Source organism: Canis aureus, chromosome 15 (genome assembly GCF_053574225.1).
Source record: "Canis aureus isolate CA01 chromosome 15, VMU_Caureus_v.1.0, whole genome shotgun sequence".
NCBI classification, from domain to species: Eukaryota; Metazoa; Chordata; class Mammalia; order Carnivora; family Canidae; genus Canis; species Canis aureus.
In genome coordinates, this window is record NC_135625.1 from 1,563,200 (window position 1) to 1,576,229 (window position 13,030).

The window sequence follows — 13,030 nt, forward strand, 5'->3', positions numbered from 1 at the left end:
GGGGATTTCTGCGGGAGGACGCCTCGCGGGCTTCTGAGGTTCTCTGTGTCGCTCGCGGTAGGACCCCGGGCAAGCCAGGGATCCGAGCCGGGGTCTGCGCGTGACACCCAGGTCACAGGTCCACCACTCACTGATCCAAGGAGTCTTCGATGAGAGTCTATCACGTCCCGGGATGTGCAGGGTGAGAGCAAGACACCCAGCCGGGGACGCGGAGCACAGGGGTGCTGGCGGGGGACCCAGCAAGGACTACGTGGAGTCAACTGCTGTGGACATGATGAGGGAACAAATGAACAGCGCTCGTCACGCGAGCTAATACGACCCCATTAGTGCACAACGTGTGCAACCACCCTTCGCCACCGCCCCCGACCTGTCACCCCAGGGAAGGCTTTGCCCTCACTGCAGTGGCCCCACGGGCACCGTTAGATTTCCCGGTCAGGGGGCCTGGATGAGTGCGGACACAGCAGATGTGCTGTGACTCAGCACGCCCTGGGTCTGGCTGCTCAGTGTCTCCTGGGGGTGAGGCTAAGTGCACCCTGAGGTGTGGATCAACTGGGAAGCCGCTGCGGGGAGCAACCTGGGACTGGATCCCCTACCGGCTTCCACTGCCTGTGTCCTGGTCGCCGGTCATGGCAGGATGGGGAGGCCACCGGCTGGCCAGGGGACGGCGCACCCCGCACCCCACCACCCCTCACAGTGGGGCGTGCTAGGGCGTCAGGCTGTCCTCCGGGCCGGGGCGGGGAGCCATGCACTGGGCCGCGGGGATTCACACCAAGAGGTACCCACCCTGTCTTGCCGTCTGACCTCCGGATAAGGCCCTGGGATAGAAGATGGGACGAGCTTTTGTCACTCCTGGCAAGACGCTCTCAACCCTCCTCGAGCTTGCCGACGACGGGACTAGGAAAGCACCCAAGGGTGGTGCTGGTTGCCAGGGGAACCCAGGAAGTAATTGGAGGACCGGAAATTTCCAGCCGAGCCCTAACCTCCCAGGGGCTGGAAGATCTGGAGCTCAGTGTCATCAGCAGGGCCCGTCATGCCCCATGATGGAGACGCTGGGAAAACCCCACGGGACAGGGTCAGGGGATGCCTCTTGCTGCACACGTGGGAGCTGGGAGGACGGTGGGTGGGACGGTGATGACCCTGCACCCGCCTGGCGTCCCCTGCCTGCCATGCTCCTGCACCCGCCGATCGCAGGCATCCTCTGCATGCACCGCTGCCTCGGAGGTCACGTGCTTCCCTGGGTCCCAGGAGTGGCTCCAGCACGTGCACCCAGAAGGCGATGGGGTCGCGCACACTTACAGCCAGTGCCTGAGACGCCCGAGGGCCACAGGTTCCCCTGGGGGGTACCAGCTGTCCTCGGAGACATGAGTCACAGCACGGTCCACGGCCGGCCCTGTGGCGGGCTCCCTGGTGGCAGGTTGCGGGGATGGGGGGCGGTGAGAGTTGTGCAAAGCCTCTGCACATGCTCATCCCACCACGACTGCCGTGACCCCGAGGAGGGTGCGCCGCCTGAAGTGAATGATGGAGGAGAAGCGCTCAGGCCTTTCTGCGGGTGTCGCGGCCGAGGACCAGACGCCGCGCCCCATCAGGTGCAGAGCCGGGGCAGCTGCGCTGAGCTCGGAGGGTGTCCTGGTCCCAGGCCCCGTCTGCCCCGAAGGCCTCCTGGAGACAGCGTCCACCCACGTCCTCACCGGGTGTCCGCTGCACCCTGAACCACTGCCCAGGGTCACCGGGGGCTCTTCTCTCTGTTGTTTGAGAACCTGAGGCTTTGGGGTGGCTCCCAGGGATAGGGATGGTATATCTCAGCCCCCGGCTCCCGCGAGGCCAGAGCCGGGAGACGTGGAGGACGAGCAGGTGGGCCTGGCGGACCGCAGCCGGGCAGGGTGCAGCGTCACCGCACTGTGTCTGGGGGCTAGGATCGGGGAAGTCCACGGCCTGAGACGCATGTTCACCGCTCTTTCCTCCACTTCAACAAGTGCAGAGTGCGCTTCTCTGAACGGGCACGGGTGGAAAGAGCTTATCAAGCGAGTCCAATCAGAAATTCAATCTTAAAAACCCTGAACAGCCACTAGGACAGTCACAGGCCATTTAGAGATGGTTGTCTCCGGGATTCCATTAAGGCTTCTGTGTGACCTCTAGTACGAGGGCGAAGAAAAAGCTCATGACATTAAACAGCAGATACCTGCATCTGGCATGAATATTTATGAAGTTTTAAACTCTTGACTATTCCTGCAGCCAGGAACTGCACACCTCATCTCACTGAATGTGTGCAGCACCACAGGTATGTCTGATCTACATTTTTTTCCCCTTTCACTTACTTTGGTTTCCTTATGATGGTTTTGAGATAGACGTAGTGCACTCTAGCTTAGGAGTTGTTTGATAATGGAAATATTTAAAATAAAATATATAACCCAAACCTTATATTTATATACATATCACATGTTATAATATATATTACAAATATTTATAATATATCAATAAAAAGAGATAGTTGTATTCTTTATGATTTCCTTTTTTTCTATGAACTATAGGAAGAGATTATTTTCTGTGTCCATCAGTCAACTTGGTAAACCTTAATTTTAAAAATTACTTCTATAATAACATAGTCTTTGACTGCTTGGATTTCTCACATCAATTATTCAATCAAATAGTGTTCTGGTTACAATATCTGTCAATCTAAATGCTAATTGCGACACATTAAGTTATCCTAATAATTCTCTCTGTGACACAGTTGCCCACTATACCTACTGCCGCATTTTATGTCGAGGAACATTAGGACAGCGCTTAACTTAAAAAAAACAAAAACAAAAACAAAAACAAAAACTTAAAAGTATATCTATATAAATCTTTCAGATTAAGGCGACAAAATGTCTAAAATTTTTAAACTGTATTTGTAAGTAGAAATGCATATTTAATTATCAAAATACATTTCATAAACTGATGTCTTTTTAATTGTATTTTATTTATTTTATCAATTATAACCCTTTTTTTAACTGAGACTTCTGTATGTTACTAGCGAAAATAATGTCTTGAATTTCTCAAGTCACCTTGAGACATATTTTTTCTTTTGATACCATACTTTTAGTCCAGAGGAATTTAGAATACACTAATTTTACATAATAAACCCTTATGCAATAAACATATTAATATTGTCAGCATGTATATATAACTTGGTTTGATATATGCTTGGAAGGACTGATGCCTTAAGATTTATAATTCTTGGGTAGCCCAGGTTGCTCAGTGGTTTAGCACCTGCCCTCGGCCCAGGGAGTGACCCTGGGGCCCTGGGATCAAGTCCGTTGTCAGGCTCCCTGCAAGGAGCCTGCTTCTCCCTCTGCCTGTGTCTCTGCCTCTCTCTCTCTCTCTCTCTCTGTCCTCTCTGTTTCTCATGAATAAATAAATCTTTTAAAAACTTTAAAAAAATAAGATTTATAATTCTTGAATCTTAATTGTCCGAATTGCTCAATTTTTACTAAGGATGCCAGAAGTTGGTCAAAGTATCTATGTTCTCTTTCATTTCCCCCCAAAACATCTATGATCTATTCCAAGATTCCTCTGAAGTATACAGTGTTGGACCTTTGAAGATTGTTTTTCAGGACATTTGTCCTACACACTAAGAATAAATCTGAACTGAAAAACCATGCTGGATTAGTAAAATACATTTCAGGTGAGTATCCTGCATAATAAGCAGAGTTTGCTGATGTCCTGTGAGGGCCTTAACTATAGTCTAAGTGGACACTAATAGACATCCTAACAGCCTACCATTATCAGGAAATATATATATATATATATATATATATATATATATATGAACTACTCATAAAGATTTATATATATATATATTATTATATATAAAGATATATATAAAAGAAAACTATTATATATAGTTTTATATATATATATAAAAGAAACTATTCAACTATTATATATATAAATTCAACTATTATATATATATATAAAGAATATATATATATATTTATATATATATCTTCTTGGAAATACAGCCTTTCACAGATAAAATAACTTTTGTTATACAATAAATATTATTTTTGAGTTTAAGCCAATATGGAGAGGCCATGAAACACACATTGGATGGTGCCTAGAAAATTTATTTTATGATATCATTTTATGTGAATCTCATGTTGTGGGTTTTTATTTTGTCTATAACATTAGAGAGATGAAACAGAGATATAACGGTAACAAGATGTGTGTAGTAAAGAATTTGACCTTCCCTAGAGAGAGGTCTAGCCCTCTATTCTGGGAGGGAATTTAGGGCATTCCTGATAGGAGCATCTTTGTGTCATGTGGGGGCTGGCCATACCCGATTGTTGTAGGATGGAGCTGGCCATGCCAGAAAGACCAGCCACAGAGCTTCAGGTGGGACCTTTGGGTTATAGGATGGGAGTTGGTCTGGACGCCGACAGCAACCACCAGGCATCCATGCCAGGTCATCCATCATATGACCTAACAGAGCCCCAGCTAAAAACTCTGGCACTAAAACCCAAAGAGCCTCCCAGGTTGGCGACATTCTGGGCTTATGGTCATCCATCAGTTCTGCAGAGTGATGCTTCCACCCTGCCCTAACCCAGGCATCTTTCCCCATGATTTTAACGTGTCCTTTCCTTGTTATAAACACAACCAGAGTAAGACAGCTTAGTGAGTTCTGAGACTCCCTTTGGGAATCCAGCCTCAGCGTGGCTTGGGGGCCACTCTCATACTTTCACTTGATGTCTGGAGGCCGTTAGCTTCGGGTTGGCCAACTCTGGGTAGTACGGCGTATGGCGACGTAATTATCACAGGTGGCATCCCCTTTGAGCTACACCACAAACAATATATTCTCTTATTTTCACAAGGTAATTCTAAGCCAGCAGTTATTTCTATTTTTGAAACCAGAGCTTGAAAAAGTGATGAAGCTTTTTTAAGTATTTATTTAATTCTACTCTTTTAATATCAAGCCAGGAAGTCTCTCATGTGTCTATGAATTCAAAGAATTATGGTGAAGATACAAATGAAAAGGGTTTAATCATGACGATTCAAAGTATTTTATATATATGCAGATCTATGAATTTTTACATGGTGAGTAGTAAAAAAACGTTAAGTGTTTTAATAAAAATCACCATACATGCTACTACTATGCTTAGTCTTATTTTTTTTGAAGATTTTATTTATTTATTCATGAGAGACCAGAGAGAGAGAGAGAGGCAGAGACACAGGCAGAGGGAGAAGCAGGCTCCATGCAGGGAGCCCGACGTGGGATTCGATCCCGAAACTCCAGGATCACACCCTGGGCTGAAGGCAGGTGCTAAACCACTGAGCCACCCGGGCTGCCCTATGCTTAGTCCTATAAAGTAATTTTTAAAATGCTGTTTTAGGTATTATTAAAATTTACATTAGACTAAGATAAGGATTTTTTAAAATTTTTTAAGAAATATTTCTTTTTCTTAAGGAATTTAAAAAATACAGCTGAAGGGTTTTTTTTCATATTTTTAAACAATAATATAGAATGGAAAAATAATTTAAAAAGTCCATTGGTGTATTTGTGTTTTGCTTTGTTTTGTTTTTACTTTTTCAGAAGAAATTCAAACATACCTAGTTGCATTTCCCTTTTGCCACACGGGATATACGTGTTTAGCATTTCAAAGGACCGCAGAGTTGGCAATCTCATTATTTTTTCACTCAAAGGTACTACGTTTACCATGTCTGAATATTAGGCTTGTAGTGACTTTTCTGTTTCATACGCTGTCCTCATAACGTACTTGATCTATTGACTTCGGCTTGATGTTACTTTCAGATTTCAAAACCATCAAACAAGTCAGATAGTCCTACAGGAGCTTCAGAGAAGTGATTCCTGCTCAGACCAGGGACATTTGACAAACCCGGATTCCCTCTGTCAACACCGCCTGTCCACCCGACTCCCGCGTCTCCTGAGAAGCCCTGATCATCACACACCGTTGAACCGCTCCGCTACATTTTCCTAGGGCGGCTTCTACACCCTGTCTTTGCTTACACCGCATTTTCTACCCTGGAGGCTCCACCTCTGAGCAGCGAAGCGCTATCTGTGCTTCAAGGCCCACGACAAAAACAAAATCCATTTATCTAAACTACAAAAGCAATATCTGATCGTGGTCAAAGTTTAACAATAAAAAGAAACATCCAGGGTACAATTAATAAGCATCCTTCCCTCCACTAATCCTGTAACCCAGTGCACTGTCATTCTAAATACAACGACCAAAAAAAAAATAAATTAATTAATAAAAATAAATAAATACAACGACCGTCATAAAGATTTATCTGGTCACTTCTCAAGCAGAGGCCGTCCCTCTACACGCGACTCATCAAAACCCTCTGCCCGTGTGTGGTTTTGCGTTTATCACTTTGTTTTCTTTGTCGTTGCCGTGAGGGCAAGACCTGTTTATTCGTCTTTTTAATTTGCTCGTATATGAAATATTCCTGAAATACTAAGTAGAGTGAGTTTAACATAATTGATCCCCAATACGTATTTGCTGAATACGTTAACGGATTCTTTAACACGTCCCTTCAATAATTGATGCACTATTATATACACAAAAAAATTAAATTGTTGCCCAGGACGATTAACCTACCGTCACATCTTGGAAAGGGAAAATTCCAGTTTCTGTTGATCCCATGCTGACAGGTAAGGACGGGGTGGCCGATTAAAATGTACCCAGGGTAACACTCGAAAGAGATGGATTGGCCCACACTGTAGTCCGAGTTGATCATATAACCGTTCTGGAACGGAGGTGGGTCCGGGCAGTTCTGCAGCTCATAGGCTGAAACATAATCAGGTGCACAGACAGGAAGGTAAGCGACTCTGGAATTGGGAGGACGATGGTCACATGCGGTTTCTTAAGGTGAAGCTTTTCGGCAAGTTTTAAGACAGATCTTCCCCAGGTTGCCACTTACCGTCCCGACTGAGTGAAACCGTAATCAGTAGCAGTAACAGAATTATACCAACTCCTGCCTACTAAGGACTTACCTGCGTGCTTTAGTAAAGCGCACACCGACACTAAATCCGATGGTGTTGACCTCGGAAAAAACAGTAGATGGTGTGAAGTGACATTTTTTTTTTAATTTTTATTTATTTATGATAGTTACAGAGAGAGAGAGAGGCAGAGACACAGGCAGAGGGAGAAGCAGGCTCCATGCACCGGGAGCCCGACGTGGGATTCGATCCCGGGTCTCCAGGATCACACCCTGGGCCAAAGGCAGGCGCCAAACCGCTGCGCCACCCAGGGATCCCTGAAGTGACATTTTTATATTTATTTTTATTTTTATTTTTTTGTGACTTTTTTTTTTTAAAAAAGAAGTAAGACAAATGATAACAAAAATTGCCTCTAAAGAATGTCCGGCGATTGTGGGCCTAACTCCCTTTTAATTTAAATGAGAATCACGCCAGCCCTCCATCCTCAGCGTTACTGACTAGGAAGCATGCGGCTGTTGTTATGTTTTTTTTTTTTTTTTGTTATGTTTTGATCCGTTAATTAATTGTTCCCGACAAAATTTACAAAGAATCTATTCCTTTTTCTGTTTTTTTTTTTTTTGAGAAAAAGCTCCTGTAGAAGCATTGTACGAGCAATCACTGTCAGTGCAATCATTAATCAAATACAGTTCGTGCAATAAATAATACCTATTATGACGCTTGCATTTTAAATATGATGGAGCCACTGCACAGTCGACACACACGGTGTCTCTGCAAGTTCCAAAATTGTGAGACGGATTTCAAGTTTTAACAGCACAGTTAAACCCTCACTGCAGCTAGTGGATGAAGGAATCCTTAATCTCACTCCTTTCCCATTTCAGCATCCCTCGGCTTTACTTACTATGTTTGCACCCGTGTGTCTCTGCACAAGGATCAGACACGCAGCTACAGGCGATCGCAAGCAAGCAGCAGAGATCAGAGGATGCGCCAGTGGGGACGTCTCTGAGCATCCTGAGACACCTGCTGGCACTGCCCCCCCCCTCCCCGGCCCCTGCGGGAAGCTGCCCTCGGGCCGGGGAAGCGCAGGGCGATGGCCGACTACTCACAAGATCGGAGCCCACGTCCCAGAGGCTGGCACACGATGGGACCCCGACCCGCCTCGTGCTAGAAAGGAATTCACCGCGTCCCACTAGCAGCACATGTGGTGATGGCAGGGAACGACCCCTGGCGCGTGGGCACCGAGGGGACGCGGCCGGCGCAGGGTTCTGGGCCCACCGCCATCTCCGCAGCTCAGAACTCTCACTTCTGTGAAGTCACACACTTTACCAACAAAGTAGTGAGTTTCTGGTGAAGCCACCGTCGAGCACGGAATCCCTGAGACCGGCAGGAGGAGAAATCAGCCCTGAAGGCTTTCTCCCAGCCCCGTGGGCAGCCGACTCACGATGCCTGTTAATGGAGCTCCGAGCTCTAAGCCACGTGCCGGACAGGAAGTGCTGCCACTCAGTCGTGCAAGGGGCGATCGAGCACGAGGCACCAGGCGCCAGGTCTGCGCAGGCGCGCCCCGGCTTCCTTCACCCGTGGGCACAGCACGTGGCTTCGGCAGCCTGCAGAGAAGCCGTCGGCAGGGGAACAGATCTCTAGCTGCCCGGAGGGAAGAGCACCCGATCCGGTGCGAGAAAATATGTCTCGAAAGAAAACGTCTCAAGGACCAACGGCACGCGTGTCGTCACCGGGTGTCCTTGTGGTCACGACCCGCGGCAAACCTCGGCTCAGGAAGCTGTGAAGTAAGGACGAGGCCCGGGGACCTGGGACCAGAAAGCAAGACAAACGTGCACGACTCTCTCTCTACGACACGCAAAGGGACACGCGTGTGCACACCCCACACACGCATGATCCACACACGTGCACACCCCACGCATGCACACCCCACATGCACACACCCCACATGCACACACCCCACATGCACACACCCCATGCGCACACGATGCACACACATGCACAGTCCACACACATGTACGATTCACACATGTGCACACCCCACATGCGCACAATCCACACACGTGCACACCCCACACACATGCACAATCCACACACATGCACACCCCACACAAGCATGATCCACACACATGCACACCCCACATGTGCACATCCCATACACACGCATGCACACCCCACACCTACACAATCCACACATTCACACACCCCACATGTGCATACCCTATATACACACATGCACACCCCACACCTGCACAATCCACACACGTGCACACCCCACATGTGCACATCCCATACACACACATGCACTCCCAATACCTGCACAATCCACACATACACATGCACACTCCACGCACACAATCCACACACGTGTGCACACCCTACACATGCACACAAGCACTCACACGTGTACACACATGCACACAGCTGCACATCCATACGTGTTCACTCACACACGTGCGTACCCCATTCCTTTCCTTTATCCCCCTACCGTGCTCCTTCCGGGCCAACCGGGCGGACACCCCGCAAGGCTGCCCACGCCTCCCAGGGGCCCCCCACACTGAGAACAGCCTTCTCCTGAGAGCCAGGGCCCAGCGGCTTGGCAAGTGTCCACAGCGCGTGGCAGGCCTCCCTGCAATCTGGTTATCTGAGTCTGAATTTACTTTATAGACCCATGTCCACGAAAAGAACAGACTCCCAAACTGTGCTTCAACTCTCAACCAATTTCCTTCTTTATTACACTCTTTCAGGATGAAATCAGCAGTTTGTCCTCATTCTTGTTTTGCTTGAAATATAATAAACTCTGTTGGAGAAATAAGTCCTCTAATATATCACATACAGCGGCTAATAAAAACCTAAGTGTGTGTATATATATAAAACGGACGGCGGTTTCCATGTGAGAAGCATCTAATAAATCCGGGTTCAACGCAGCCTCCGCCTCCCCGGGGGGCTCTGCTCGTGGCTCAGCAGGGCCTCTGGGGCATCACCCCGAGCTTCAGTTACCACAATACGTCACAAACAAGGTCCCATTAATAGAGACTCCTAGTGGCTCGTCACGCGGAAGAGCACTTAGCACGCACACGTCGACTCACCCCGGGGCACACCCCGCCGAGTCGGGGAGCAGAGGTGGCGGAGGTCCCCACGTGCCCCCGGAACATGGCTTTGAAGACTCCCTCGGGTGCTTGACTTCTGTCAGGCGAGCGTCGGGCCGGGAGCCCGGCAGCGGGTAAGGCACGTGCAGTCGTGCACAGGACTCCTCGGGTGCACACCCCACCCCTGCACAATGCACACACGCGCTCCTGCTCCCAGACTGGCTGTGACACCGCCTCGAGGGCAGCTCCCTCCTGCTGGGTGGCGAGGCCAGGACCGTGGTCTCGCCCTCGGCCTGGACTATCCCCCGATGCTGCGATGGGCCATACGAGCTGCTGGATGGCGACAGCGACCGCGGAGGCCGCCTGGCCTGGGGGGCAGCCCGGGGGCTCGGGGGCGGCGGGCTCCAAGCCCCAAGGCTAGGCCTCAGCGGGCCTTCACGTCGTGGAGGGAGAGGGGTGTGAATCCAGAGGAACCGCCGGGCGCCGGGCAGGGGACGCTGGGCAGGACCCGGGGCAAGTCTGAGCTCAGGACAGCACCGACGTGCAGCGCGCAGCACTGTGGCTTCCGACGGCAGGAGCTGAGCCTGGGAGCTCGGCCTCAGGCGGACCCACTACAAGGTCGGCGGGGACCCCGACACGGCGGGCACCTGTCCGCTGGAGCCCGGGGCACCCTGGAGGGTGGGGCTGGGCCTCCCTGCGGGCCGGACAGGGCGAGCAGAGCCCAGCCTCGCTCTCCCGCCAGCACGGGGCGGCTCGGGGCCTCGCGGGGAGGGACAGTCTCAGGGGACATCACGGTCCTGCAGAAAGCATGGTCGGGCTGCGACGAGCAGTCAGCGAGCCCACACGTGCCACCCGGAAGGCACCTGTGTTGCTTCCCCTCCTGAAGGGAGGAGCCCATCTACGAGCCAATGCCTAGTTTCTCGTAGATTCCATCCGCTCAGATTCAGCAGTTTTATGATTGAATAAATGAATAGGAAGACCCAACTCCTCCCTTCTACAGCAATACCGGTGCTTAGTACAGGGAGCAAAAGGAAAAAGGAAAGGAGTGGATCTCTGAACAAAGAGACACTTTCCCTTCCTATGGTGGACGTAATTAACGTCGCCTTTCGGGGTTTGGGGGCATATTCCGTCATTACATTGTAATGCCAGAAAGGGAGGCAGAGACAGGAATATCCAACTTCCCCGAATATCCACTTGGAAAAACCAAAAGCAAGAGTCACTAAAATTCTTAATGGCCCCAAACTTCCCCCCCTCATTGTTAAAATCCAAGTACCTTTTACGCACGTCCGTCGACCTCCAGCCACCCTGGGTCGAGAGTTTACAGTGTAGGGTGTCATGTGACCGCAGGGACCCGCATGGCCGGCTTCCTGGTATCGACCGCAGTTTCCGTCTCTAAGGATCTGAGAGGTGGCGTGCATGCAGGCCCTTCACTTTCCAGCCTTTGGCTTAGAAACAGGGCCACGGACTCACTTTTATTCAACACAGCTCCTCGCCTCCCATCCCTCAAGTCCTGTAGAAGTCATTCGACTTCTCGACAGCTGCATCCACCGGTAGCATTTCCGACCTTTATGCGGCCATAAATAAATGACAAGGCTTGAGACTAAGGGGCACAGCACAGACAGCAGGGACAATGACAGCCCTCACCTGCATGACTTATGCATCTTCTGACGAGTCATTAATTACAAGCGTGGCTTCCACACCTCAGGTAGGGCCTAGGGATTTTGATGTGACTCACAGGTCCGCACTGTGTCATTTCGCCAATTTATAAATTTCACACAGCAAAAAAAAAAAATTTATACAGTGACAAACACTGGTCAGCTAATTGTCATCCCTGTCAGATAGGGTACCCTTCCAGAAACTGGAGCACCACAGATTCAGGCTCTCATTTTCTGATTTATTTTTACAGCATTCATTTATAGGAAAATAATTGCCTACGATAAAAAGTTACATGGCTTAGGAATTATTCATTTACTATTTTCCCCTTTTTTAAATTTACGTAATTAATTTTTTATTTTATTTTACTTTTTATTTTTTTGACTTTTATTTTTATTTATTTTTTATTTATTTATTTTTTTCTTGGTAAATTTTTTTCTATTGGAGTTGCAACAAAAAGACTTTTTTTTTTTTTTTTAACATGGATACTTAAAATAGGGTCAGGCATCAAGTACATAAAACATTTGCTCAGCCAATTAGATGTTTGGCCTAGATGAGAATTCACAAAATAAAATGTTTAAAGGCTGCACAGACAGCATCAATGATCCAAGCTCACAGGGGCTAAAGGAAACTTCTGAAGTCGATGCCTTTCCACTCCGAAAGGGGCCGTCACTAGGGCACCTCAGGGGACTGTCCCTCCCTGTGAACCCTGACCAAATGTTTGCAGATTCTGATTCTGCAAGATAAAGGGAAGTGGATCTACAGATATTTCACAAATCACGTGAAATGTAATTCAAAATATTTAAAATATTTAATAAATAAAATAATATATAATAAATAGTATATAATAAATATATAATATATAATAAATATATAATATATAAATAATATATTATAAATATATAATAAATAATATATATTATATTATATATGTATATGTAATGTACAATATAATATATATGTATATTATATGTAATAATATATATAATATAATATATAATATAATAATAATAAATAAAAATAGTTTAAAAAAATAATCCTTTGCCAGCCAACTGCAGCTACTTGTGACCTCTTGTCTGGATAATTCCTATTTAGACTTTGTGTGTGTGTAGTGTGTGTCTATTTCAAATCATTCTTTTTGGGTTTAAGTAATTGGTAGCATCAGAGCTACGCAGGCAGGGCCTTAATAACCCTTCCCTGGAAAATATCAAGAAGAATAAAATAAAAAAATATTTTTGAACTATGGAGGTTAGAGTCATGCAAGATAAAATGTAGCTTCAAAAACTATACTAAAATATAGTGCCATTCATGGGAATTGGTATCTGAATTTTGGAGGTCAATAAGGAAAGAAAAG

General features: G+C 47.4%; 1 protein-coding gene across 2 annotated transcripts in view; it reads right to left on the minus strand.

The window, feature by feature from the left end:
- The window catches only part of CSMD1 (CUB and Sushi multiple domains 1), a 1,870,054-nt gene that overhangs the window by 148,863 nt on the left and 1,708,161 nt on the right, over nt 1–13,030 (minus strand). For both annotated transcript variants that reach the window (XM_077848529.1, XM_077848528.1), the window contains exon 42: nt 6,600–6,788. In XM_077848529.1, the coding sequence (XP_077704655.1) occupies nt 6,600–6,788 (189 nt within the window). The remainder of the gene's footprint in view (nt 1–6,599; nt 6,789–13,030) is intronic.